Below are 25,384 nucleotides of genomic sequence, written 5' to 3' on the forward strand. Positions count from 1 at the left end.
TCCCTCTGGGTGTTGGATGTTCCTGGTGGGTGGTGGATGTTTCCAGTGGGTGGTGGATGTTCGGGGCGAGTGGTGGATGTTTGGGGCGAGTGGTGGACGTTCTGGGTGGGTGGAGGATGTTCCCGGTGGGTGGTGGACATTCTGGGCGGGTGGTGGACATTCCGGGTGGGTGGTGGGTGTTCCCGGCGGGTGGTGGATGTTCCCTCCGGGTGGTGGATGTTCCCGGTGGGTGGGGTGGAGGAGACCCTTGTTGCGGCCTCAGCGACCTCAGAGACATGTTTGGTGCATTCAGGAGCGCCTGGGTAATTCCAGCGTCAAACACAGAAGTGACTTGAACGTGTTTGTTCAGGAAGGTTTGTGTTGATTATTGGATTGTGTACACGAACCAACGGTTCTTATTTAAAATGTTGATGAAGTTTAAGTTAAAAAAAAAAAAAACACTAAAAAGGACGTTTGCAAGCATGAGTTGGGTAAAAGCATTTACTTCAAGTACCTCTGTTGAAAATGTATTTAGCAAAACATGATGTAACATCGACCTTAACAATTCCTGGCTCTTCATCGCCAAATCATAAGTAGTTCTCACATTACTCTGAATGCAGCCTTCATGAGAAGGGAGTGGGCCGGACTGACTGGAACTAGACCATTTCTAGAGCTGCTGAAGAAAGTCGAGCACCTTACAGAAACCCCCAAGGACTGGAGATCCTGTGGAACATCCCATGAAGACAATGTTCTGTTGGGTGGGTGGGCGTGTCCAATCAATGTCCAAAGCTCCACCCCTCCATTGTCATGACTGTGTAATTGGACGGACTCTAATGGGTGGGGCTGTCAGTCAAATCCAGGAGTTTTTCTCTTACAGTGAAGTCTGAAATGTCTCCCTGGGTTCAGACCTGGACGCCGGTCCCGGGGGACGGGGCTCTGCTGGACTCGGGACTCGGGCTGGTTCTGCGTGTTGACTGTGGTTCTCTCTGCAGGTTCACCCTCTGCTGATGCGCGAACGGCGCTCAGAGTCTCACAGGAACAAGCTGCTGCGCCGGACCGTCAGCGTCCCGGTGGAGGGCCGGCCCCACCCGGAGATGGGTGAGTACTCCAACACCAGGACGTCCCCCACAGCGGTCCCCCATCCCATCCTGAAGACTCCGGCCAGTCCAGCAGGACGTCTCCATACTGAACACATGGGCTGTGTCCCAACGTCCACACTATGTCCTCTATAGGACATTACGTAGTGAAGACATCTGTAGGGCTGTCCGAATATACAGATAGCAAAAAAGAAGGGCACTGGAAATTTCCCAGAATGCATCTCGAAAAGTAGTGAGCATCGATGGTCCCTAAACGGCTCAATATTACCCATGGTGCATTGCGAATCTCCAGAAAAATGGCAGAAGAGCAGCAGCGTGAGCCGAGAATTATTTAAAAATAGATTTTTACTTATTCTTCAGTGATTAGAAAGACGACAGGAAAGGAAAATGCAGAATAAGAGACATTAAAAAATATTACAAATGTTTTCGTGGAATTCTGTCTTGGCGAGCTGGTGCGTTTGGTTACCATGGTTACCATGGTAGCGGCCGGGGGTCATGCGATCAGCGCTGAGGGGAAAAGTGGGGAGCTGCAGATTCAGGAATCTATAAAGTCCACTATGTAGGGACTAGGGGTTTGGGGACAGTGTGGACATTTGTACACAACCAGGTAGATAGATCACTGGATCTGGCCCTGGAAGATCAATCAGCTGATTGGTTACTTTACTAGTCCTCTGAGGACGTGCTTTATGGTGAGCTGACCCAGGGATTAGCATGATGAGTAGCGGTGTGTGTGTGTGTGTGTGTGTGTGTGTGTGGGGGGGGGGGGCTCTGGCACTGCGGGAACAGCAGAAACAGTACAGTGTGTTGGTTTTATCGTAGTTGCTTCAGACTCAGTCGCCATGGAAACTGGCCGTGGATGTGGCGGCTGCTGCTCAGCGCTGATGATCAATGACGCGTTGCGCGCACACACACACACACACACACACACACACACACACACACACACACACACACACACCATTTAAACGAGGGGAGCAAACACTCCACATGACAGCCCAACTGGAATTCGAACCATCAACCCATTCACTGTGAAGACAAGATTATGTAACCGAAAAACATTCTGCAGAGCAGAGCCAGAGAGGAGGTTCTTGGGGGGGGGGGTTCAAGAGAGCAGGTTCTATAGGGGGAGTTCTAGAGAGCAGGTTCTATCGGGGGAGTCCTAGAGAGCAGGTTCTATAGGGGGAGTTCCTCTCATCTGTGCCGCCTCCCCCCATTACTACGACACCTACTACTATTGCATCTGTCTGTGTAGAAGCAGTAGAAGCAGTCATGAGGCAAAGCGGTCTCAGCAGATTGCCGGTTGGTGTCTGGGATCCATTGTGTGAGGGTCGGAGGTCAGGGGGAGGCGGGATGGGAGGTCAGGTGGAGGCGGGGTCAGAGGTCAGGGGGAGGCGGGGTCGGAGGTCAGGGGGAGGCGGGGCCGGAGGTGGACCTGAGTCCCCGGTCTGTGTGTGGCGCCTGGTGGTCAGGTGGATGTGGTGGATCTGGTGGATGTGATGGGTCCGGTGGATGTGGCCACAGCCAGACCATGTCCTCTTTCTCTGGGTTGCTGTGGTTGTTGAGGACGCTTGTCTCTGCTGGACGGACGTCCCCCGCTCAAGGTCTTTTGCTCCGTTTCTGTTGAGCTGGTGTTCATGTCTTTGTCTTTAAGCAATACGTGTGAGTGGAATTGAACGGGACTCCCACACCGTCCGGAGGATGGGGGACGAACACTGGCTCACTGCTTCAGAGACACTAGCTTTACTGTCTCGCTGTCCATTCCAAACACCGGAAGGAGTCAGGGACACGTCGTCCATCTCTCAGAGGGACGAGGCCACGTTCCCCGGGAGTCCAGGCTCAGAGACACTTCCTGGTTCAGGAGGACCTGGTTCCTGTTCTGCAGTTCAGGTGGACCTGAGAGGAACTGGTCTCAGCAGGACTCAGCGGTTCTCCACCTCCAACCCGGCAGGGCCGGGGAGTCGCATGCAGCAGCGCTATGTAATTAGGATATAAAAAATGTAACTGTAATCCTCTGAAGCACAGATCTCAGACAGACTCCATACAGAATCTGTTGCCTTTACCTGGTTTGTAAAGCTGGAAAATCCTCAACAGCTGAACCCGACTCATTCAACTACTAGTCGTCCAAAATGATCTGAATCTCCATCATTCAGTGCGAGGTGTTGTTTTATCACACCGTATGACTCAAGGAATGCAAGAACACTGCTGCATGAATCAGAATCTGTGATCCCGTTGACCAAACCTGCATTTGGGATTTTTACTCCAAGGGATTCAAATGTTTCCATATTGTGACAAGAATAGATTACTGCGCCTTCCACTCTCCCGGCTGGCTCGCCAAAAATCTAACAGGTAGAACCGACACATTACGTTACATGATTATTTACCACCACTAAGATGGGCATATTGGATGGGCTAGTCAGAAAGTTCTAAGTTTGACTACTGGAGGGTGGAGGACAGTAACACACGGGACTGCAGGTCAGTTTGAGTGCAAATATGATATATTCAATGTGACAAACAAAACAAAACTATTAAACAAACAACCCAAAATATTTACGGTGAACGAACAAACAAACAAACTGAGCAACTCAAAATAAAAAAATAAATAAATTCAGCGTCCAGAAGGGTATTGGGTTTCTCCTCACTCGTGGTACATTGTTCACCACCAAATGTCCATAAGTCAACTATTGCGATGGTGGGGTTTGGCAAAAGCGCAAATGTCCAGAGAGAGAGAGAGAGAGAGAGTGAGTATTGGAGAAAATGGTGAAATGGAGGAGTGAGTAGGTGGGGCGAGAGAGCAGCTGCACCAGCCTCCTACCCGACAACTGGTTTCGGAACTGAGGGGGTTTCTTCAGGCTCCTGGCCGTTAAACCACTGGCTCACCATCCATTACTCAAATACAGAGAACCACACCTGACCTGGATAAACAACAGGGCCAAAAAAAGATTCATCCATCCACAAATAAAGATTCATCCATCCAACTCACACTGAGTCAAATCACAATCTTGTGTACACATATTTACAGTCACCATGGTTTACAGTCATTGAGCATCGTCCAGCAGTCCATTTCAGTTGGAAAAACCCAAACATGAAAAGCTAATTGCTAATGCTAAGTTGACAGTTAGCATTCAAGAACAATGCAGCAAACAATACAATGTCTGGGGCACACAAGTGCTAGCATGTTAGCATTAGCAGATAATGCTATCACATGGCTCAAACAAACAAATCCACACTCACCAGTCCTCATCACATGTCCTGACAGAGTCCCCCAGTCCTCATCACATGTCCTGACAGAGTCCCCCAGTCCTCATCACATGTCCTGACAGAGTCCCCCAATCCTCATCACATGTCCTGACAGAGTCCCCCAGTCCTCATCACATGTCCTGACAGAGTCCCCCAGTCCGAAGCTCCAAGAGGGCAGAGATCTCACAGTCTGCATTTGGATTAGTTGCAGTTAGAGGGATCGTATCAAGGTCTAGATGTGGGACTAACCTGTGCACTGCTCCCTCAGCTCCTCTACCCACACACCTGACTGGACAGGAAGTGAGGTCACAGGTAACTTTCCCTCCAAAACCTTGGATTGGCTGTGGGAAACATGTGACCTGTGAGGTGTGTGTGGTGCATTCGAGGGACCTGCAGTAAGTGGGAATTTGGAGGTTTACACCCATTGTTACACCTACAGTAATGTAATCTGGTTCCAGATGGATCACATAAGATCAGGGATCACTGAGTGGAAACTACCAGATTTCCACCAGACACCCCGGCCGTCCAGACCTCCGGACACTTTATGGCACCAACCTCCAACTGTCATAGATCTATGAGCAGCAGACACCAGAGGGACGTGAGGGACAGACAATGAGTCCCCCGCCATCTCCAGCAGCCTCCACTCTGCTGCCAGACACCGGCGTGGCCCTGGATTCTGGATTCTGGATTCTGGATTCTGGATTCTTCCTCCTGCTGCTCCAGGGAGACAGACTGGAACCCAGAGCAGAACGTCTGTGGTCTCTGAAAGTTTTACCTCCAGCTGTGAAAGTTCTCTCAGTAGCACACCTGAAGACACGTCTGCAGGTATGAAACACACCTGGACTCAGTCAAGTTCAAGTCTATCAGCCTGCTAACCAGTAAGGAACCTGCTAACTGGTCAGGAACCTGCTAACTGGTCAGGAACCTGCTAACCGGTCAGGGACCTGCTAACTGGTCAGGAACCTGCTGTTGAGAATGACAGTTACGAATGTAACTACGGTTCTATGAATCCCGGATGACCGCCAGAGGCGGTGCTTAAAGCACCGGAATGTTCCCTTCGCGCATGCGTAGTTTGAGTATGTATACCAACAAAGTCACTCGTGACCCCTGGGAGACCCGGGAACTGTATAAGTTCAGGGCTCCACCCACAATCGTCTCCTACGGAATCTTCTCGCGTGACACGAGGATTCCAAGCGACAGAGCGTTCTGGCGGTCATCCAGGATTCATAGAACCATAGTTACATTCGTAACTTTCGTTCTATTTCATCCCTAATGACCGCCAGAGGCGGAGCTCAAAGCACTGGAATGACGTATGCCAACTTGGTCACCAGGAATCCCAGAGACCAATCCCAGTGAAAATGCCTCTGCAGGGCCCAGTACCAACCGCAGTGGATGCAGAGGCACAATGGCCAACCTGTAGGACCTGGAAAAGGTGTCAGGCATTGTCCCGACGGCGACAGCCCATAGCTCGCCCAGGGGCACCCCCTTCAGGGCGACCCATGGCGTGGACATCGCCCAGGTGGAGTGGCAATCCACACCCTCGGGCAGAGGCCACCCTGCGGCCTGATAGAAATGGCAAATGGTGTCCACAACCCAGTGGGACAGGCACTGCCTGGAAGAGCAGAGCCCCGACTAGGGCCTTCGTAGTGGACAACAAGCTGGTCAGATGTCAGCATATCTGCTGCAGCAGCCATGCAGCTTCTCAGAGCTCCGACTGGACACAAGAGCTCCGGCCGGTGCGCCGCCCGCCCCATCCGGGCACCACCGGAGGCATGCCGGGCGAATAGACAGAGCGCGCAGCCACACGCTACGCCGTGGTAACGGCCAGCATAAACGCCGTCTTACGTAACACACACACTGCAGCTCTGCTGCTGCCAGAGGTGCAAAGGGAGGCTGCCACAAGCTCCCCAGCACCAGATGTAGATCCAAGGTGGGTGCCCGCGGGCTCCAGGGATGGTGGGCCTCAGAGCCCCCCTGAGGAAAGCCCGCACCTGAGTGTGGTCCCCAATCGTGCCGCCTGCAACCATGCATGGCGGGCTGGCCCGCCGCCACACACACCTCCAGGGTGAACGGGGACCGGGCTACGTCCAAAGACTGCAAAAGTCCAGGACCACGGGGGACTGGGCAGGGCACCGGGTCCTCCCCATGGCTGTTGCACCACCATGCAACCAACCTCCACCACTATCGTACAGCCGCCGGTAGAGGGCACCCTAGCACCCGAGGCGGCTCGCCCGACAGGCTGCGAACAGCTGTTCAGCAGCGAGTCAGGCCCCTCAGTCGCTAGGCACAAGAAAGACGGTGAGAACGGGGGTGTCCCACCCGGCCACCGCGCTGAGACATCAGAACCCTCCTGCTGAGAAGGTGCCATGGGCTGCCACGGAACAACCGGTGGAGCAGAGGAAACCAAGCCTGCGCCGGCCAGTAGGGGGCCACCAGCAGCAGTGTGTGTGTGTGTGTGTGTGTGTGTGTGTGCCCCTCCGAAGCACCCTGATGGGTGTCGACCAAGGAGAGGGGCCAGCGGGAACGTCCACCGAAGTAGTGAGGTGGGAGAGGACAGGGTGGGAGGGGTGGGTCGGGGGGTGGACGGGGGGGGTGGACGGGGGGGGGTGATGCCCTGGATCTCGGGGTGCGTGGCCGGAGCGCCGGGGGGGGGGGGTACTGGCCTGGGGTGGGTAGCCACCCGTGTGGGCCGGTTCTCCCAGGTGTGTGATGGCCCTCCGCCTGTGTGGGGGGTCGGCTCTTGGGCTCTTGGGCCTTGGGCTCTCGGCTCTGCCCACACCAGGCGTCCGGCGCCTGGGGTGGACCGGCTCCTGCCGGTCGTGGCTCCGCGGGGCCCAGGCCCCAGGACCGCCGGGGTCCCCGGCCGGGGCTTCCCTCTGCCCCATTTCTGAACCGGAGAGTGGGCTGCCTGCTGGAGCGGCTTGGATCCGAGCTCTGTGATGACCGCTGGCTGTCTGGGCTCTGAGGGCCTCTCTGGCCTGCTTCTGGCCTTCTCAGGGATCAGAGGTCATATATGCATGATCACTATCACCATCACTATCACCATCACTATCACCATCGCTATCACCATCATATTTGCACGATCACGCTGATCTTTAATCACTCTTCACATACTCGGTTACCTTGTCTTCTTGTGGTGGTTAGAATAATGGTGGTTTGTAGTAGCCCTCTCTTGATGCACGCCCTGAGTTTACTACTAGTTACTAGTCTGTTCACTACTATGGTTCATCAGGGGGAAAAAAAAAAAAAAAAATTGTATAAATGTATGGTTCTGTCAGGTTTTGTGTTGGTTGTCGGCTCTGTTTTGGTGTTGTCTAGATTGGGGTTTGGGATGGTTCTTGGTTGCATGTGGTGCGTTGACAACACTGTTTTGCATTTGTTGTGAATTTGTACATAGGTTGTGCCACCCCCCCCCCCCCCCCCCCCCCCCCGTTCTCCCTCTCTTTATCTCTCTCTGAGCGTCTCCGTCCCGGTCCTGTCCTCAGCCATGCCGGACGCCAGCTTTAAATAAAGGCAGCAGCAGGAGGAGATTCATTCTCTAACATTAAAATCTGTTCAGATAGTAAAAGGCTACAATCATACAATATTGCATGCCCCAGCTGCTGAAAAGGACAAGGGGGAAAGAAAAAAAAAAAAAAAAAAGAAAAAAAAAAGAAAGAATGCAGTGGCTGGTGGAAGAGGAGGCTCATCCCCCGACAGACAACACACCTCACTGACTAGCCGCCTAGCCGAGCTAGCACCGTGCTCCGCGGCGGCGGGGATGGGGGCACCCCGCACGCTGCAGCGCCGGGCGAGGAATGCGAGCAGCGTCCCTGTGCCCCAAGTGACCACCGACCACGCCGCAACCGCTGCGGTTGTCATGTAAACAAGCCCGGGGCGAGCAGCCGCTCAACCCATCACTCACCATGAGGAATAGTAGATTCAGCAACCTTACCGTCTGCCGGAGGTATGAATGAATCTCTCACCACAGGCGACGCGCAGCGCCGCTGAGTCAGGTGAACGGGACCGCAACATGTCACAGCCTTTGGAGGGCATCAGCAGCTCCGACCCCGAAGGTCACAAGGCTCCCAGCAACGGTGCATCACGACGCCATACAGGCTCGTCCCGTCAGGTGTACACGAACTGAACACGAAAAGAAAAATAGGAGATGATTGTGGGTTGAGCCCTGAACTTATACAGTTCATGGGTCACCCAGGGGTCACGAGTGACTTTGTTGGTATACATACTCAAACGACATATGCACGAAGGGAACATTCCAGTGCTTTAAGCATCACCTCTGGCAGTCAGTAAGGATGAAATAGAACTACAGCCTCTCCAGGGCAGAGTTCAGCATGTATTGATGACAATCAGAGGGTTGTATGTTTGTTGTCAGTTTGCTGTGTGTCGGTTTGCCATTACACTGGAGGATGAAGAATGGAGGAATCTAAAAGTAATCTGCTGGTTCTGAGGTCAGTCGGTGGTTCTGAGGTCAGCCGGTGGTTCTGAGGTCAGTCGGTGGTTCTGAGGTCAGTTGGTGGTTCTGAGGTCAGTCGGTGTTTCTGAGGTCAGTCGGTGGTTCTGAGGTCAGTTGGTGGTTCTGAGGTCAGCCGGTGGTTCTGAGGTCAGCCGCTGGTTCTGAGGTCAGCCGGTGGTTCTGAGGTCAGCCGCTGGTTCTGAGGTCAGTTGGTGGTTCTGATGTCAGCCGCTGGTTCTGAGGTCAGCCGCTGGTTCTGAGGTCTGTTGGTGGTTCTGAGGTCAGTTGGTGTTTCTGAGGTCAGTTGGTGGTTTTGAGGTCAGTTGGTGGTTCTGAGGTGAGCCGGTGGTTCTGATGTCAGCCGGTGGTTCTGAGGTCAGCCGCTGGTTCTGAGGTCTGTTGGTGGTTCTGAGGTCAGTTGGTGGTTCTGATGTCAGCCGCTGGTTCTGAGGTCAGCCGGTGGTTCTGATGTCAGCCGGTGGTTCTGATGTCAGCCGGTGGTTCTGATGTCAGCCGGTGGTTCTGATGTCAGCCTCTGGTTCTGAGGTCAGTTGGTGGTTCTGGGGTCAGCCGGTGGTTCTGAGGTCAGTTGGTGGTTCTGAGGTCAGCCGGTGGTTCTGAGGTCAGCCTCTGGTTCTGAGGTCAGTTGGTGGTTCTGGGGTCAGCCGGTGGTTCTGAGGTCAGTTGGTGGTTCTGAGGTCAGCCGGTGGTTCTGATGTCAGCCGGTGGTTCTGATGTCAGCCGGTGGTTCTGATGTCAGCCTCTGGTTCTGAGGTCAGCCGGTGGTTCTGAGGTCAGCCGCTGGTTCTGAGGTCAGTTGGTGGTTCTGAGGTCAGCCGGTGGTTCTGAGGTCAGTTGGTGGTTCTGATGTGAGCCGCTGGTTCTGAGGTCAGTTGGTGTTTCTGAGGTCAGTTGGTGTTTCTGAGGTCAGTTGGTGGTTTTGAGGTCAGTTGGTGGTTCTGAGGTCAGCCGGTGGTTCTGATGTCAGCCTCTGGTTCTGAGGTCAGTTGGTGGTTTTGAGGTCAGTTGGTGGTTCTGAGGTCAGTTTGTGGTTCTGATGTCAGTTGCTGGTTCTGAGGTCAGTTGCTGGTTCTGAGGTCAGTTGGCGGTTCTGGGGTCAGCCGCTGGTTCTGAGGTCAGTTCGTGGTTCTGAGGTCAGTTGGCGGTTCTGGGGTCAGCCGCTGGTTCTGAGGTCAGTTGGCGGTTCTGAGGTCAGTTGGTGTTTCTGAGGTCAGTTGGTGGTTTTGAGGTCAGTTGGTGGTTCTGATGTCAGTTACTGGTTCTGAGGTCTGTTGGTGGTTCTGATGTCAGTTGGTGGTTCTGAGGTGAGCCGGTGGTTCTGATGTCAGCCGGTGGTTCTGAGGTCAGCCGCTGGTTCTGAGGTCTGTTGGTGGTTCTGAGGTCAGTTGGTGGTTCTGATGTCAGCCGCTGGTTCTGAGGTCAGCCGGTGGTTCTGATGTCAGCCGGTGGTTCTGATGTCAGCCGGTGGTTCTGATGTCAGCCGGTGGTTCTGATGTCAGCCTCTGGTTCTGAGGTCAGTTGGTGGTTCTGGGGTCAGCCGGTGGTTCTGAGGTCAGTTGGTGGTTCTGAGGTCAGCCGGTGGTTCTGAGGTCAGCCTCTGGTTCTGAGGTCAGTTGGTGGTTCTGGGGTCAGCCGGTGGTTCTGAGGTCAGTTGGTGGTTCTGAGGTCAGCCGGTGGTTCTGATGTCAGCCGGTGGTTCTGATGTCAGCCGGTGGTTCTGATGTCAGCCTCTGGTTCTGAGGTCAGCCGGTGGTTCTGAGGTCAGCCGCTGGTTCTGAGGTCAGTTGGTGGTTCTGAGGTCAGCCGGTGGTTCTGAGGTCAGTTGGTGGTTCTGATGTGAGCCGCTGGTTCTGAGGTCAGTTGGTGTTTCTGAGGTCAGTTGGTGTTTCTGAGGTCAGTTGGTGGTTTTGAGGTCAGTTGGTGGTTCTGAGGTCAGCCGGTGGTTCTGATGTCAGCCTCTGGTTCTGAGGTCAGTTGGTGGTTTTGAGGTCAGTTGGTGGTTCTGAGGTCAGTTTGTGGTTCTGATGTCAGTTGCTGGTTCTGAGGTCAGTTGCTGGTTCTGAGGTCAGTTGGCGGTTCTGGGGTCAGCCGCTGGTTCTGAGGTCAGTTCGTGGTTCTGAGGTCAGTTGGCGGTTCTGGGGTCAGCCGCTGGTTCTGAGGTCAGTTGGCGGTTCTGAGGTCAGTTGGTGTTTCTGAGGTCAGTTGGTGGTTTTGAGGTCAGTTGGTGGTTCTGATGTCAGTTACTGGTTCTGAGGTCTGTTGGTGGTTCTGATGTCAGTTGGTGGTTCTGAGGTCAGCCGGTGGTTCTGAAGTCAGTTGGTGGTTCTGAGGTCAGCCGGTGGTTCTGAGGTCAGTTGGTGGTTTTGAGGTCTGTTGGTGGTTCTGATGTCAGTTGGTGGTTCTGAGGTCAGCCGGTAGTTCTGAGGTCAGTTGGTGGTTCTGAGGTCAGCCGGTGGTTCTGAGGTCAGTTGGCGGTTCTGAGGTCAATTGACGGTTCTGAGGTCAGCCGGTGGTTCTGAGGTCAGTTGGCGGTTCTGAGGTCAGTTGGCGGTTCTGAGGTCAGCTGGTGGTTCTGAAGTCAGCCGGTAGTTCTGAGGTCAGCTGGTGGTTCTGAAGTCAGCCGGTAGTTCTGAGGTCAGCTGGTGGTTCTGAGGTCAGCTGGCAGTTCTGAGGTCAGCTGGCAGTTCTGAGGTCAGCCGGTGGTTCTGAGGTCAGTTGGTGGTTCTGAGGTCAGTTGGTGGTTCTGATGTCAGTTGGTGGTTCTGAGGTCAGCCGGTGGTTCTGAGGTCAGCCGGTGGTTCTGAGGTCAGTTGGTGGTTCTGAGGTCAGTTGGTGTTTCTGAGGTCAGTTGGTGGTTCTGAGGTCAGTTGGTGTTTCTGAGGTCAGTTGGTGTTTCTGAGGTCAGTTGGTGTTTCTGAGGTCAGTTGGTGGTTCTGAGGTCAGTTGGTGGTTCTGAGGTCAGCCGGTGGTTCTGAGGTCAGTTGGTGGTTTTGAGGTCAGTTGGTGTTTCTGAGGTCAGCCGGTGGTTCTGAGGTCAGTTGGTGGTTTTGAGGTCAGTTGGTGGTTCTGAAGTCAGCTGGTGGGAGGTGGAGGTCAGAGGTCACTCCACAAGTGGGGGTTGACTCCACCCAACAGTAGGTCGAACCAACATGAGAACCGTGTTCACACCGTGGCTCCCGGCCACAGCACGGGCCACTACGTCAGCCAGGACGCCTGTGGTGGGAAACAGCCGGAGACTGGAGGAGAGACCAGACTGTCCTGGACTGAAGGGGGCGCTGCTGCTCCAGGCTGTCTGAAGGAAGAGGAGGAAGAGTCCACCTCCAAAAAAACCCTCCTCCTCCTCCTGCTCTTCCTCCTCTTCCTCTTCCTCCTCCTCTTCCTACTCCTGCTTTTCCTCCTCCTAATCATCCTCCTCTTCTTCCTCCTGCTCTTCCTCCTCCTCCTCTTCCTCCTCCTGCCCTTCCTCCTCCTCCTCTTCCTCCTCCTGCCCTTCCTCCCCCTCCTGCTCTTCCTCCTCTTCCTCCTCCTCCTCTCAGATTGATTCTCTCCATCCGTGTAACTCCCACGCCAACACTACACCTTCCTTCTCTCTCTCTCTCTCTCTCTCTCTCTCTCTCTCTCTCTCTCTCTCTCTCTCTCTCTCTCTCTCTCTCTCTCTCTCTCTCTCTCTCTCTCTCTCTCTCTCTCTCTCTCTCTCGGTGCATGCTGGGAGTGGGAGATGTTGGTGAGGCTGCAGAGTGGCTGTGAGAGTCTGACCAGGCAAAGTGAGTCTTTGAGACTTTTTCTCAGCTGTTCCAGGAGCTTCCAGCCCTCCTGCAGCTCAGGGAGCTGTGTGGACTGAGGTCTGGCTTCTGGGAGCTGTGTGGACCGGGTCCTGGTCTGGTGGGTCTGTGGTGCTGCTAGCAGGGCGCTAGCTGTTAGCACCATGGACGACACCAGGCTAACCAGGAAGCACGGGTTCAGGATGAAACCTGACTTCTCCTGCGGTGGAGGAGTGTGTCCAGGCTGTGGAGGAGTGTGTCCAGGCGGTGGAGGAGTGTGTCCAGGCGGTGGAGGAGTGTGTCCAGGCTGTGGAGGAGTGTGTCCAGGCGGTGGAGGAGTGTGTCCAGGCGGTGGAGGAGTGTGTCCAGGCTGTGGAGGAGTGTGTCCAGGCGGTGGAGGAGTGTGTCCAGGCGGTGGAGGAGTGTGTCCAGGCTGTGGAGGAGTGTGTCCAGGCGGTGGAGGAGTGTGTCCAGGCGGTGGAGGAGTGTGTCCAGGCGGTGGAGGAGTGTGTCCAGGCGGTGGAGGAGTGTGTCCAGGCGGTGGAGGAGTGTGTCCAGGCTGTGGAGGAGTGTGTCCAGGCTGTGGAGGAGTGTGTCCAGGCGGTGGAGGAGTGTGTCCAGGCTGTGGAGGAGTGTGTCCAGGCGGTGGAGGAGTGTGTCCAGGCGGTGGAGGAGTGTGTCCAGGCGGTGGAGGAGTGTGTCCAGGCGGTGGAGGAGTGTGTCCAGGCTGTGGAGGAGTGTGTCCAGGCGGTGGAGGAGTGTGTCCAGGCTGTGGAGGAGTGTGTCCAGGCTGTGGAGGAGTGTGTCCAGGCTGTGGAGGAGTGTGTCCAGGCGGTGGAGGAGTGTGTCCAGGCAGTGGAGGAGTGTGTCCAGGCGGTGGAGGAGTGTGTCCAGGCTGTGGAGGAGTGTGTCCAGGCGGTGGAGGAGTGTGTCCAGGCAGTGGAGGAGTGTGTCCAGGCGGTGGAGGAGTGTGTCCAGGCTGTGGAGGAGTGTGTCCAGGCGGTGGCAGGGATTATTGGAGCTGCTAACATCGTCTCCGCTGCCAGGACGAACGGGGCTGTGGTGAAGTTTGTGACCGAGGAGGAAAAAGCGAACACCGTGGTCTCAGCTGGTGGACATCAGAGACCTGCCGGTTCCTGTCCTGCTCTGACCACACCGGCTAGAAGAGTCATCCTGGGTAATGTTCCTCCTTATATCAGAGACATGGACATTATTAACACGCTGTCCAGGTTTGGACAGGTGGTGTCTCCTCTGAGGAAGCTGTCCTCTGGTTGCAAAGACCCTGAACTCCGTCTCTGTGCTGCAGAAGACAGCTGTTCATGGTGTTGAAGAACAACCAGGAATTAAACCTGAGCTTCAGTCACCATGGAGGGACGGACTACACCCTGTCCTCCACCACACCATGGAGGGACGGACTACACCCTGTCCTCCACCACACCATGGAGGGACGGACTACACCCTGTCCTCCACCACACCATGGAGGGACGGACTACACCCTGTCCTCCACCACGGACAACATGAGACGCTTCAGCTGTGGACAGGAGGGACACCTGAGGAGGACCTGTCCTGAGGGGGACGCTGCTGGAGGAGGTGACGGAGGAGAGAGGAGGGAGAGAAGAGCGGTGGAGGAGGTGACGGAGACGAAAGCAGCGGCAGAGGAGGCGGCGAAGACGACAGAAGTGGAGGAGGAGGTGAACAGGAAGAACAGCATGAAGAGAGACTTGGAGCAGAAGAAGGAGGTGGAGGAGGGGAAGGCAAAGATGGAGAGCAGACTGGTGGAGGTGGAGCAGAGGTGGAGCCTCTCTCTCTCTCAGGAGGGTCCTGTGGGTGGAGCTGCTGGTCTGGACTCTCAGGAAGGTGGAGTTCTGACTGGAGGCCAGGAGGAGGCGGAGCAACCTGTGACCGATGGAGTGAGGGTGGAGGTGGAGATGGAGGAGGAGGGGAGCAGCAGGATGGTGCTGCGAGACAAACGCAAACAGAAAGAAGTGGGCGGAGCTAAAGGAAAGAGGGTCAAGTCAAATAAAAGGAAGCTGGTGAGTTCGCAGGAGACTGAGACGGGATACAGTCAGGTCGGCACCACTCCAAGTCGGCCCCGGCCAACTCGGCACCGCCCCGGGATACAGTCAACTCGGCATCAAGCCAAGTCGGCATCAAGCCAAGTCGGCATCTCGCCAAGTCGGCCTCGCGGGCGGGGGGCTCTCGAGTGGCCGAGTTGGTCGGTGCGGACTTGACTGTAAGCTGCTTACCAACTCGGCCAAAAGCGTCTTTCTTTTTTTTTTTAATCACGATGGTGGATAATGTACCTGGGAGCTTCATGTTTGACGTCCGAGTAGCTTAGCTACAAGCGCGCAGCGCTTAGCGGCTGTCTGGTCATGTGACCGGTCCCAAGGCATTCTGGGAATCGTAGTGCAGCGATGCCGGCTGCGCCGCGACGATTTGCAGTTTTTTTCGTGCCGGCAGCGCCGCTTCTCCTCACATAGCAGGCAGGGGACTGGAGGACAAACTGTGTGGTTATGGTGACTGACAGGCTAGAGGTGGAGAATGGACCTGGAGCTTCATGGTTGACGTCCTGTTTGAACCGAGTAGCTTAGCTACGAGCGCACAGCGCGAGCGGCTGTCTGGTCATGTGACCAGATCATGTGACCGGCATGTGATCCGCGAACGCCGCATGATCAAACCAGTCGCCTGCATTATAATTTTATTGTAATGTTCTCCACCCCCGAAGTTTGGTCAGCCAGTACAATTAATTTATTTTTACCCAATCAGTGGAAACCTAGAAAGACCGAAGCTGCATGACGAACTCGATCATACTTGTTGTATTTCATCCCAACCACAACATAATACCTGTACTGCATTATGCTTATGCTGATTTGTTCATTTCTGATCAACATTGTTAGTTTATCAGTCATTATTCTTTTCTTTAACAAACATTGTCATTTGCAAAAGCATGTATTTTGTTGTAAATGTTGTTTGCCCGCCATCTAGTGTGCGTCAACAGTAATAGCAACTGGGACTGTAATATCAAACGATTACCAGTCGTACATGTTAAGCTGTTCATATGGTTTCTTGGCGTTCATAAGCTCATAAACGTAGCCCTCCGGTAAAATATTATATACATTTCATTTCACTGAAATGACGGTCGTCATGTTTACATTTAAATCACGTGTCAAACTCCAGTCCTCAGGAGCGGTGACCCTACATGTTTTAGATCTAATTGTAAATCTAATTGTACTGGCTGACCAAACTTCAGGGGTGGAGAACATTACAATAACATAATGCAGGCGACTGGTTTGATCAGGCGGCGTTCGCGGATCACATGCCGGTCACATGATCTGGTCACATGACCAGACAGCCGCTCGCGCTGTGCGCTCGTAGCTAAGCTACTCGGTTCAAACAGGACGTCAACCATGAAGCTCCAGGTCCATTCTCCACCTCTAACCTGTCAGTCACCATAACCACACAGTTTGTCCTCCAGTCCCCTGCCTGCTACGTGAGGAGAAGCGGCGCTGCCGGCACGAAAAAAACTGCAAATCGTCGCGGCGCAGCCGGCATCGCTGCACTACGATTCCCAGAATGCCTTGGGACCGGTCACATGACCAGACAGCCGCTAAGCGCTGCGCGCTTGTAGCTAAGCTACTCGGACGTCAAACATGAAGCTCCAGGTACATTATCCACCATCGTGATTAAAAAAAAAAAGAAAGACGCTTTTGGCCGAGTTGGTAAGCAGCTTACAGTCAAGTCCGCACCGACCAACTCGGTCACTCGAGAGCCCCCCCGCCCGCGAGGCCGACTTGGTGAGATGCCGAGTTGGCTTGATGCCGAGTTGACTGTATCCCGGGGCGGTGCCGAGTTGGCCGGGGCCGACTTGGAGTGGTGCCGACCGGACTGTAAACCGACTGAGACTGATCACAGTTCAGCTGAAGAGGGTGGAGGAGGGAGCAGAGACTCTCTGGAGGAGGGTGGAGATTATAACTGGGATTTATTGGCCGAGGAGGTCCAGGAGGGTACTTATGGGACAACAGCAATGAAGAGATTCTTGGAAAAAACCAAGAATAAAAAAGGTGTTAAGGTGGAGGAGTACTTGTCAGATCTGGAGGATTTTGTTTATTTTGGAAAAGTCAACATAAAGTACACCGGAAGCGGGGAGCTGACTGATCGGGAGAAATACAGGCTGAAGAAACTGGTGCAGAAAGTGAGAAAAGAACTAAAAGAACAAAAAGAATACAACGAGTTCCCATGACTCTCTCTCATGTAGAAGACTCTGTTTGCTGAGCCTGAAGGAGGCTTTAAACTATGGAGGAGTCTGAGGCCTGATGTGTGAACTGCCTAATGGTGCGTTCACACCGGACGCGAATAGCGCGGCGAGAGCGGCCGATTTACATAGAAAATATATGGTTTTCGCGCGGCCAGGAAGCGGCGAGCGGTCACGCGGCGCGAATTGAGCAGCGGCCGCTCCGCCGCCCTACTCGCGCAAACCGCGCGGCGGCCGCACGAACCGCTCTACTCGCGCCGCTGAAAGTTGGGAATGTTGAACTTTCGAGCGAATTCGCGCGCGGCGAGCCAATCACTGTTACTGCTGTTACTGGTTCCAGTGGAGATGTTCAGAGTGACCAAGATGAAGAATCTGTAGAGCAGCAGGTGATAACCTTTCTACATGCAAAACGACTCAATGTGGACAAAAACCATATTGAGGCCTGTCATCCTCTTCCACAAAGAAACAAACAAACACAACCGGCCATAATATTACGCTTCACAAACAGAAAACAAAAGAATGGCCTGCTTAAACAAGGTAAAAGATTAAAAGGAACAGATGTTTTCTTAAATGAGCATCTAACAAAAAAGAATGCAGAACTTGCACGAGAGGCCCGTTTCTTGAGGAAACAAAAGAAAATATCAGCTACATGGACCTCAAATTGTAAGATTTTTGTCAGGTCAAATGGTAGTCCAGAAGAGGCAAGAGTAACGATCATTAAAAGTATAGATGATCTACAGAAATACAGAGCATAAATGTTCACCTTGATATATGGACCAAAGAAGATTAGAGGTTGAATGCACTACATCATGGACACTAAGAATGAATCATGGACACTCATGTAGACACAAACAGTGACAAAATTTACAACATGGAAACGGACATCACTGATACCATACTAACGCCAGGGAGATGTGATTATTTTACTATTCAGCAATTTAATAACAGAACAGATATGGTGTCGGATGAGGCATTTTCCATCATTCACTTTAACAGTCAGAGTCTAAAACGGAAATTACCAAAAATTAATGAGCTTTTTGCTGATATCAAACAGTCATTTAAAGTGATTGCTGTGACCGAAACGTGGTTAAAAGAGATTCATATTGATAAAGTTAAAATCAAAGGTTATAATCTGTTTTATGCAAATAGGGTGGAAAAAGGAGGTGGAGGAGTCGCCCTTTATGTAGATGAAAATCTGCATAGTAAAGTCATTGAAATGAAAACTGTAATTATTCCAAACTTAATGGAAGTGCTCACAATTGAGATCATCAGCGATATTGGCAAAAATATACTCATTAGTTGTGTTTCTAGACCACCTGGGCCCGGTATAGAGCTGTTCACAGACAAAATTCTTGAATTGTTTGCAGATGTTAAAAATAAAACAATTACAGTCTGTGGTGACTTCAACATTGATCTGGGTAACAATGCAGCGTCAAATGACTTTAAGAATTATATGCAGATGGCAGGACTATGTCCTATGATTACAAAGCCAACTAGAAGTACTACCCATAGCGCAACCATCATTGATAACATATACACAACTTTACATGGAGACATAATTAGTGGCATTCTTATGACCGATGTGAGTGATCACCTACCTGTATTTACTATTTTAAAAAAATTGTGCATTACCCCTGAACGAGAAAAAACTTCAATTTTTATACGAGACAAATCCAATAAAGCCATTGAGGCATTCAGAGAGGATTTAAAGAAACAAAATTGGGATCAAGTTTATACAGGAGATTTAAATAATGCCTACAACACTTTCATGGAGACACTTATTAATTTATACAACAAAAATTGCAAAATAACCAAAGTTGCTTGTGTCGAAAAAAATACTATTAATAACCCATGGATGACAAGTGGTCTGAAAAACGCCTGTAAGAAAAAAAAATATCTCTACAGAATGTTTCTCAAACTAAGAACAAAAGAAGCCGAGGTTCGGTATAAAAAATATAAAAATAAACTGATATCAATTCTAAGACAACAGAAAAAGGATTACTACACAAAATTAATAGAGAAAAGCAAAAATAGTACAAAAAACACATGGAGTGTAATTAACACAGTCTTGCACAAAGGCAAGGTTAAACCCACAATTCCAAACCATATAACCAAAAACAAAATAGACATTTTTGAAAAACAGGACATTGTAGAGGAATTTAATAATTACTTTGTGAATATAGGAAAAAATCTATCTCAAAATATCCCAGACGAAAACATAAATAGTGGAATAATACAAAATAATGAACGTGGCATCTTTCTTGAGCCTGTACAAGCAAATGAAATATTCAGTATTGTTCGTAAATTTCCAAATAAAAATTCCAATGACTACACAGACATGAACATGTCACTGATAAAACAAATAATAGATGTCGTGATCGAACCCTTTAAATACATCTGTAACTTGTCATTTACCACAGGAACATTTCCAGAGAGCATGAAAATAGCCAAAGTAATTCCACTTTTCAAAAAAGGAAATAAAAATGATGTCTCCAATTACAGACCTACATCGTTACTTCCTCAGCTCTCTAAAGTGTTAGAAAAATTATTTGTGATCAGATTAAATAAATTTATTGTTAAACACAACATTTTAAGTAACAATCAATATGGATTTCGGACTAATCACTCAACCGCCACAGCAATTATGGAACTGGCAGAAGAAATTACAAATGCAATGGACAAGAAACGTTTCTTACTAAGTGTCTTCGTAGATCTTCAAAAAGCGTTTGATACTCTAGATCATGACATATTGCTGTATAAATTATATAAGTACGGTATAAGAGGTGTTGCTCATGAATGGGTCAAAAGCTGTTTAAAAGACAGAAAACAATTTGTTCAAATCAACGATATAAAATCTAAAAATGGAAACGTAACTTGTGGGGTTCCTCAAGGATCCGTCCTTGGACCAGTACTCTTTCTTCTCTATATCAATGACATTGACGCTGCTTCCAGCTTATTGAAATGCATCTTGTTTGCAGATGATACTACTCTGTATTATGCTGGAGACAATATAAATGAAGTATTAGAAATTGTAGAAAAAGAACTTCAGAATGTTATAAAATGGTTCAACGCTAACAAACTATCTTTGAACATCAGTAAGACCAAATATATGATTTTCAGTTACAGAAGGACAGACGTTGACTCAACACTGACAGTGGAAGGTATAGAGATCGAGAGAACAAAGGAAATGAAGTTCTCAGGTGTATTGCTGGATGAACAACTAACATGGAAATCCCATATAGAGCACGTCAAAACTAAGATTTCTCAAACCACTGCTGTTCTGTACAAATTGAAAGAGTCACTTCACAATAACTCTTTGTTTCTGTTGTACAGTTCATTGATCATACCATATCTGACCTACTGCGTTGAAGTCTGGGGAAATGCTTGTCAGACCTACACTGAACCACTCGAGCGATTCGTGTGGTGAATGGAAGTGGCTACAGAGACCACACTAACCCAATATTTATGAAATTGAAATTCTTAAAAATTAAAGAATTGGTAGAACTCAACCTTCTTAAAACAATGTATAAAGCTCACCGGAAAAAATTACCATTTAATTTACAAAATAGATTTGCAAAGCGAGACAGTCAGTATAGGTTAAGAGGAACTGAAGTTTTCAAACGACCGGAATCAAGAACCAAATTGAAAGAAAGATGCATCACAACAAAAGGAATCAGTTTATGGAATAAACTTGACAGTGAAATGAAGAGGTCTCAGTCCATTCACATCTTCAAGAAATGTTTAGAAGCACAGTTATTGGGAGGGAACGACTCTGTTTTAAAGAATGGTCAAACTTAGTGATTGTTTCTTTTGAAAATATTTCATTAAGGTTTTTTTTTTTTGTATTTACATTTTGGGAAATGGTTGTATTTGATCTGTAATTATTTGTGAAATGGTTGTATTTGTATTTTGATTTAGTGAAATGGTTGTATTGAATTTTGCATTTTTTTTTTGTGATATGTTAACAAATCTTGACAAATTGTCATTTATTTTATGTTGATAGGGGCAGACATCATAAGTCTCACTTCTTTCTGTTCTTTTTCATTTCTTGAATGAAACAAATAAAATCAATCAATCAATCAATCAATCAATCAATCACAGAGCCGCTCCAGATGACGTCATTTATGACGTACCGGAGCCCCCGGGAAACCGGGAAACACCAGAAATGGATGACAAACTGATCACAGCGGTCTGCCTCGCCCTGAGCCCTTCGTCGTATTTTTATAGGGACAGGAATAAAAAGGAGCTTGGAGGAAGATCAGTGAGGAGGTCGGGTTCCCGGGTAGACTGAGTAAAGACATTGTGGTGAAACAGTGTTTACTGTTAGTTAAACCGTGAGTTCACTGAGAGGTCGGGTCCCCGGGGGAACAGAGCGCCGATGCGGGACAGCAGCTCGTCAAACTGGACCGGGAGAGACGGAAGTCCCACTGAAAGCGTCCTTCATCCCGGCGCAGCTCCTGGAGTAAATGGTGAAACTCACCACGCTCTGAACGCCGCTGCAAAATATTATGAATCCAGACACGTCGTCTGGACTCGCCACGACGACGTTGTCGGGCTTTGTCAAGCAATTAAGCAGACCGCCGGCGACAGAGACGCGAATTCAGCGGCAGCCGCTGTTGGGTCACACAACGCACACGCGGCCGACCAGGGGCGAGTCGAGCGAATCGCGCCGCGCTATTCGCGTCCGGTGTGAACGCACCATTAACAATTTGTGAACATGAGAACGGTTCTGGAAATGGAAAGGATTATTTGAAATGTGAATAAAGTGTGTTTTAAAACTCAACTCTCTCTCTCTCTCTCTCTTTTTCGCTCTCTCTCTCCCTCTCTCTGTCGCTCTCTCTCTCTGTCTTCTCTGTTTCTCTCTCTCCCTCTCTCTCTCCCTCTCTCTGTGGCCCTCTCTCTCTCTGTCACTCTCTCTGTCTGTCGCTCTCTCTCTCTCTCTCTCTCTCCCTCTCTCTGTCGCTCTCTCTCTCTCTGTCGCTCTCTCTTCCATCACCACCCACTCGCTCTCAGCCCTTCGTTTCATTTGCCTCCATCTTTCTCTCCACCTGTGATGTCAGAAGCAGCAGCTGTTGAGCAGCTGTTCAGCCAATCAGAGCTCAGCTCACCTCCAGGTTCTTTAACGTTTTTTAACCTTAGAGCATCATAGAGCATCTTCCTCCTCTCCTGAGGTCATGTCAGGATGCTCTCAGCCATGATGGAGGCTGGTGTCTCCTTGTTTCTGAGAGTTTGTCTCTATTTGTCCCCCAGACGTCCGTCCCGTCAGACTCACAGCTGAAACCTTCCAGAGCGGCGCTCTGTCGATCAGCTGAGCGTCTCAGACAGTCTGTCGTGTCGGACGCCGTCGGTCCGTCTCAGGACCCGGCTGCGTGGCAAAGGACGCTTCGGTCCAAGTATTGGACATGAGGAGAAGCTCCGCCCACATCCTGACAGGATGCCATGGGGAGGAGCTTCACCTGGAGGCACACAGTGTGTGTGTGAGTGTGTGTGTGTGTGTGTGTGTGTGTGTTGTACATCAGACAGTAAAATAGCAGGTGCTTCATGTAAAATGACTCCTCTTTCTCCCCCTTTCCTCCTCTTCCTCCCTCTCCTCCTCCTCCCCTCCTCCCCCTCCTCCTCCTCGTCCTTTTCCTCCTCCTCCTCTTCCCCCTGCTCCTCTTCCTCCTCTTCCCCCTCCTCCTCCTCCCCTTTTCCTCTTCCTCCTCCCCCTCCTCCCCCTCCTCTTCCTCCCTCTCCTCTTCCTCCTCCCCCTCCTCCTCCTCGTCCTTTTCCTCCTCCTCTTCCTCCTCTTCCCCCTCCTCCTCCTCCTCCTTTTCCTCTTCCTCCTCCTCCTCTTCCTCCCTCTCCTCCCCCTCCTCCTCCTCCTTTTCCTCTTCCTCCTCCTCCTCTTCCTCCCTCTCCTCCTCCTCCTCCTCCTCCTCCTCCTCCTCCTCTTCCCCCTCATCCTCCTCTTCCTCCCTCTCCTCTTCCTCCCCCTCCTCCTCCTCCTCCTCTTCCTCCTCCTCTTATCATGTGTCGATGTAGAGATGTGTGACGGAGCTGCTCCCTCCTCCACCCATCCAGCAGCTCCTGACTCCATCAGTGTGGGTGTGTGGGCTGGAGGGACGGAGGGACGGGGGGACAGAGGGAAAGAGGGACGGAGGGATGGAGGGACGGAGGGATGGAGGGACGGAGGGATGGAGGGACAGAGGGAAAGAGGGACGGAGGGATGGAGGGACGGAGGGATGGAGGGACGGAGGGACGGAGGGATGGAGGGACAGAGGAATGAAGGGACGGGGACAAATGCTCTATTTGGATTATGTAACGTCGCTGCGTGGGAGGTGTGTGTGTGTGTGTGTGTGTGTGTGTGTGTGTGTGTGTGTGTGTGCTGATGAAACATTATTTTACTTTGAAAGGTGGATTTTTTTTGTTAGACCAAAGCATCACGGTGCTCTAACCCAGTGGTCTCAAGTCCAGGTCTCCTGCAGGGGACGCCCTGCATGGTGCAGGTCTGGAGACCAGAGGCCTGCATGGTGCAGGTCTGGAGACCAGAGCCCTGCATGGTGCAGGTCTGGAGACCAGAGCCCTGCGTGGTGCAGGTCTGGAGACCAGAGCCCTGCATGGTGCAGGTCTGGAGACCAGAGCCCTGCATGGTGCAGGTCTGGAGACCAGAGCCCTGCGTGGTGCAGGTCTGGAGACCAGAGCCCTGCGTGGTGCAGGTCTGGAGACCAGAGCCCTGCATGGTGCAGGTCTGGAGACCAGAGGCCTGCATGGTGCAGGTCTGGAGACCAGAGCCCTGCATGGTGCAGGTCTGGAGACCAGAGCCCTGCATGGTGCAGGTCTGGAGACCAGAGCCCTGCATGGTGCAGGTCTGGAGACCAGAGCCCTGCCTGGTGCAGGTCTGGAGACCAGAGCCCTGCGTGGTGCAGGTCTGGAGACCAGAGGCCTGCGTGGTGCAGGTCTGGAGACCAGAGCCCTGCGTGGTGCAGGTCTGGAGACCAGAGCCCTGCGTGGTGCAGGTCTGGAGACCAGAGGCCTGCGTGGTGCAGGTCTGGAGACCAGAGGCCTGCGTGGTGCAGGTCTGGAGACCAGAGGCCTGCGTGGTGCAGGTCTGGAGACCAGAGCCCTGCGTGGTGCAGGTCTGGAGACCAGAGCCCTGCATGGTGCAGGTCTGGAGACCAGAGGCCTGCGTGGTGCAGGTCTGGAGACCCGGCTGTGTGGTGTCTGCTGGGAGGGGCGGGGTTTGGTCACATGGGGGGTGTGGTGCACGGTGGGGGCTGAGAAGGCGGCAGCGGTCTGTCTGTGGAGCTCCTGGAACGACCGGTGCGTTAACATTAGCATTCAGTTCTCCTGTTATTTCCCAGAATGCCTCAGTCTGACTGGTTTTAAGTCCTTTTTGGTTCCGTGGAACCAGGACTAGTTCCCGGACTTCCTGCCCTGCAGACCCTCATGCTTCTGTAGTCTGGTTTTCCTGATCTTTTGCAGTCCTCTGCAGTCAGACCAGGAGACACGAGGTCTGTCCTCATGTCTCCTGAGGAGTCCTGGACATCAGGTCTGTCCTCATGTCTCCTGAGGAGTCCTGGACATCAGGTCTGTCCTCATGTCTCCTGAGGAGTCCTGGACATCAGGTCTGTCCTCATGTCTCCTGAGGAGTCCTGGACATCAGGTCTCACCAGAGTGGGTTCTCCAGGTTCTGGTCTGGTTCTGCTTCATTTTGGAACCAGGTCTTTGTCCCTCTTTATCCAGCATCAGGCTCAGAGCCGCAGGGTCACGGTCCTTCTGATGGAGGCTCAGTCCAGGACCAGGACAACCCTGGTCCTGGCCCTGGTCCTGGTCCTGGCTCTGGTCCTGGTCCTAGCCCTGGCTCTGGTCCTGGTCCTGGTCCTAGCTCTGATCCTGGTCCTGGTTCTGGCCCTTGTCCTGGTTCTGGCCCTGGTCCTGGTTCTGGCCCTGGTCCTGGTTCTGGTCCTGGTCCTGGTTCTGGCCCTGCCCCTTGTCCTGGTTCTGGCCCTGGTCCTGGTTCTGGCCCTGGTCCTGGTTCTGGTCCTGGTCCTGGTCCTGGTTCTGGTCAGAGGCAGGCACTCTGTAAACATTCTTACTGACAAGACAAAGATCTGAAACTCTGGAGCCAGTTACAGCAGACAGCCCCGCCCCCTTCGGCTATCTGGCCCCGCCCCCTGCTGCTCTCTGGCCCCGCCCCTTCACTGTCCTCTCGCCAGCCTCCAGCTGGCCTCATTCTATGATAACAGAAACGGCTGCCAGTGGAGGACGAGCTGCTGTCCTCCACTGGGGACATTATAGGACGGAAGGACAACTTTGAGGACCTCCTCAATCCCGTTGCCACTTCTTTGTGGAGGAAACAGATTCCAAGGTCTCAGAGGAGGACTGAGGTCTGAGGATTCAGAGTTGGACCAGTCCATCACAGGGCTGAAGTCTCCGAGCTGGTTGGTCAGCTCCTGGGTCTCCAGGCTCCGGAGGGGACGACGTTCTCCTGAGTCCCTTCTGTCTCTGGATGTCCAGGACTGTCTTGTTGACTCATCTCTGGACCAGGGCGTGGGGGACGGGGACAGAACCTGTGGACTGGCAGGCCAGGGTGCTGGTTCCG

General features: G+C 52.0%; 1 protein-coding gene across 1 annotated transcript in view; it reads left to right on the plus strand.

Annotated features, from left to right (window-relative positions):
• Nucleotides 1–25,384, plus strand: part of syngap1b (synaptic Ras GTPase activating protein 1b) — a 140,979-nt gene that overhangs the window by 17,505 nt on the left and 98,090 nt on the right. Inside the window, exon 2 of the mRNA XM_030103511.1 lies at nt 972–1,077. Within this exon, the coding sequence (XP_029959371.1) occupies nt 972–1,077 (106 nt within the window). The remainder of the gene's footprint in view (nt 1–971; nt 1,078–25,384) is intronic.

Source organism: Salarias fasciatus, chromosome 11 (assembly GCF_902148845.1).
Source record: "Salarias fasciatus chromosome 11, fSalaFa1.1, whole genome shotgun sequence".
Taxonomy (NCBI): domain Eukaryota; kingdom Metazoa; phylum Chordata; class Actinopteri; order Blenniiformes; family Blenniidae; genus Salarias; species Salarias fasciatus.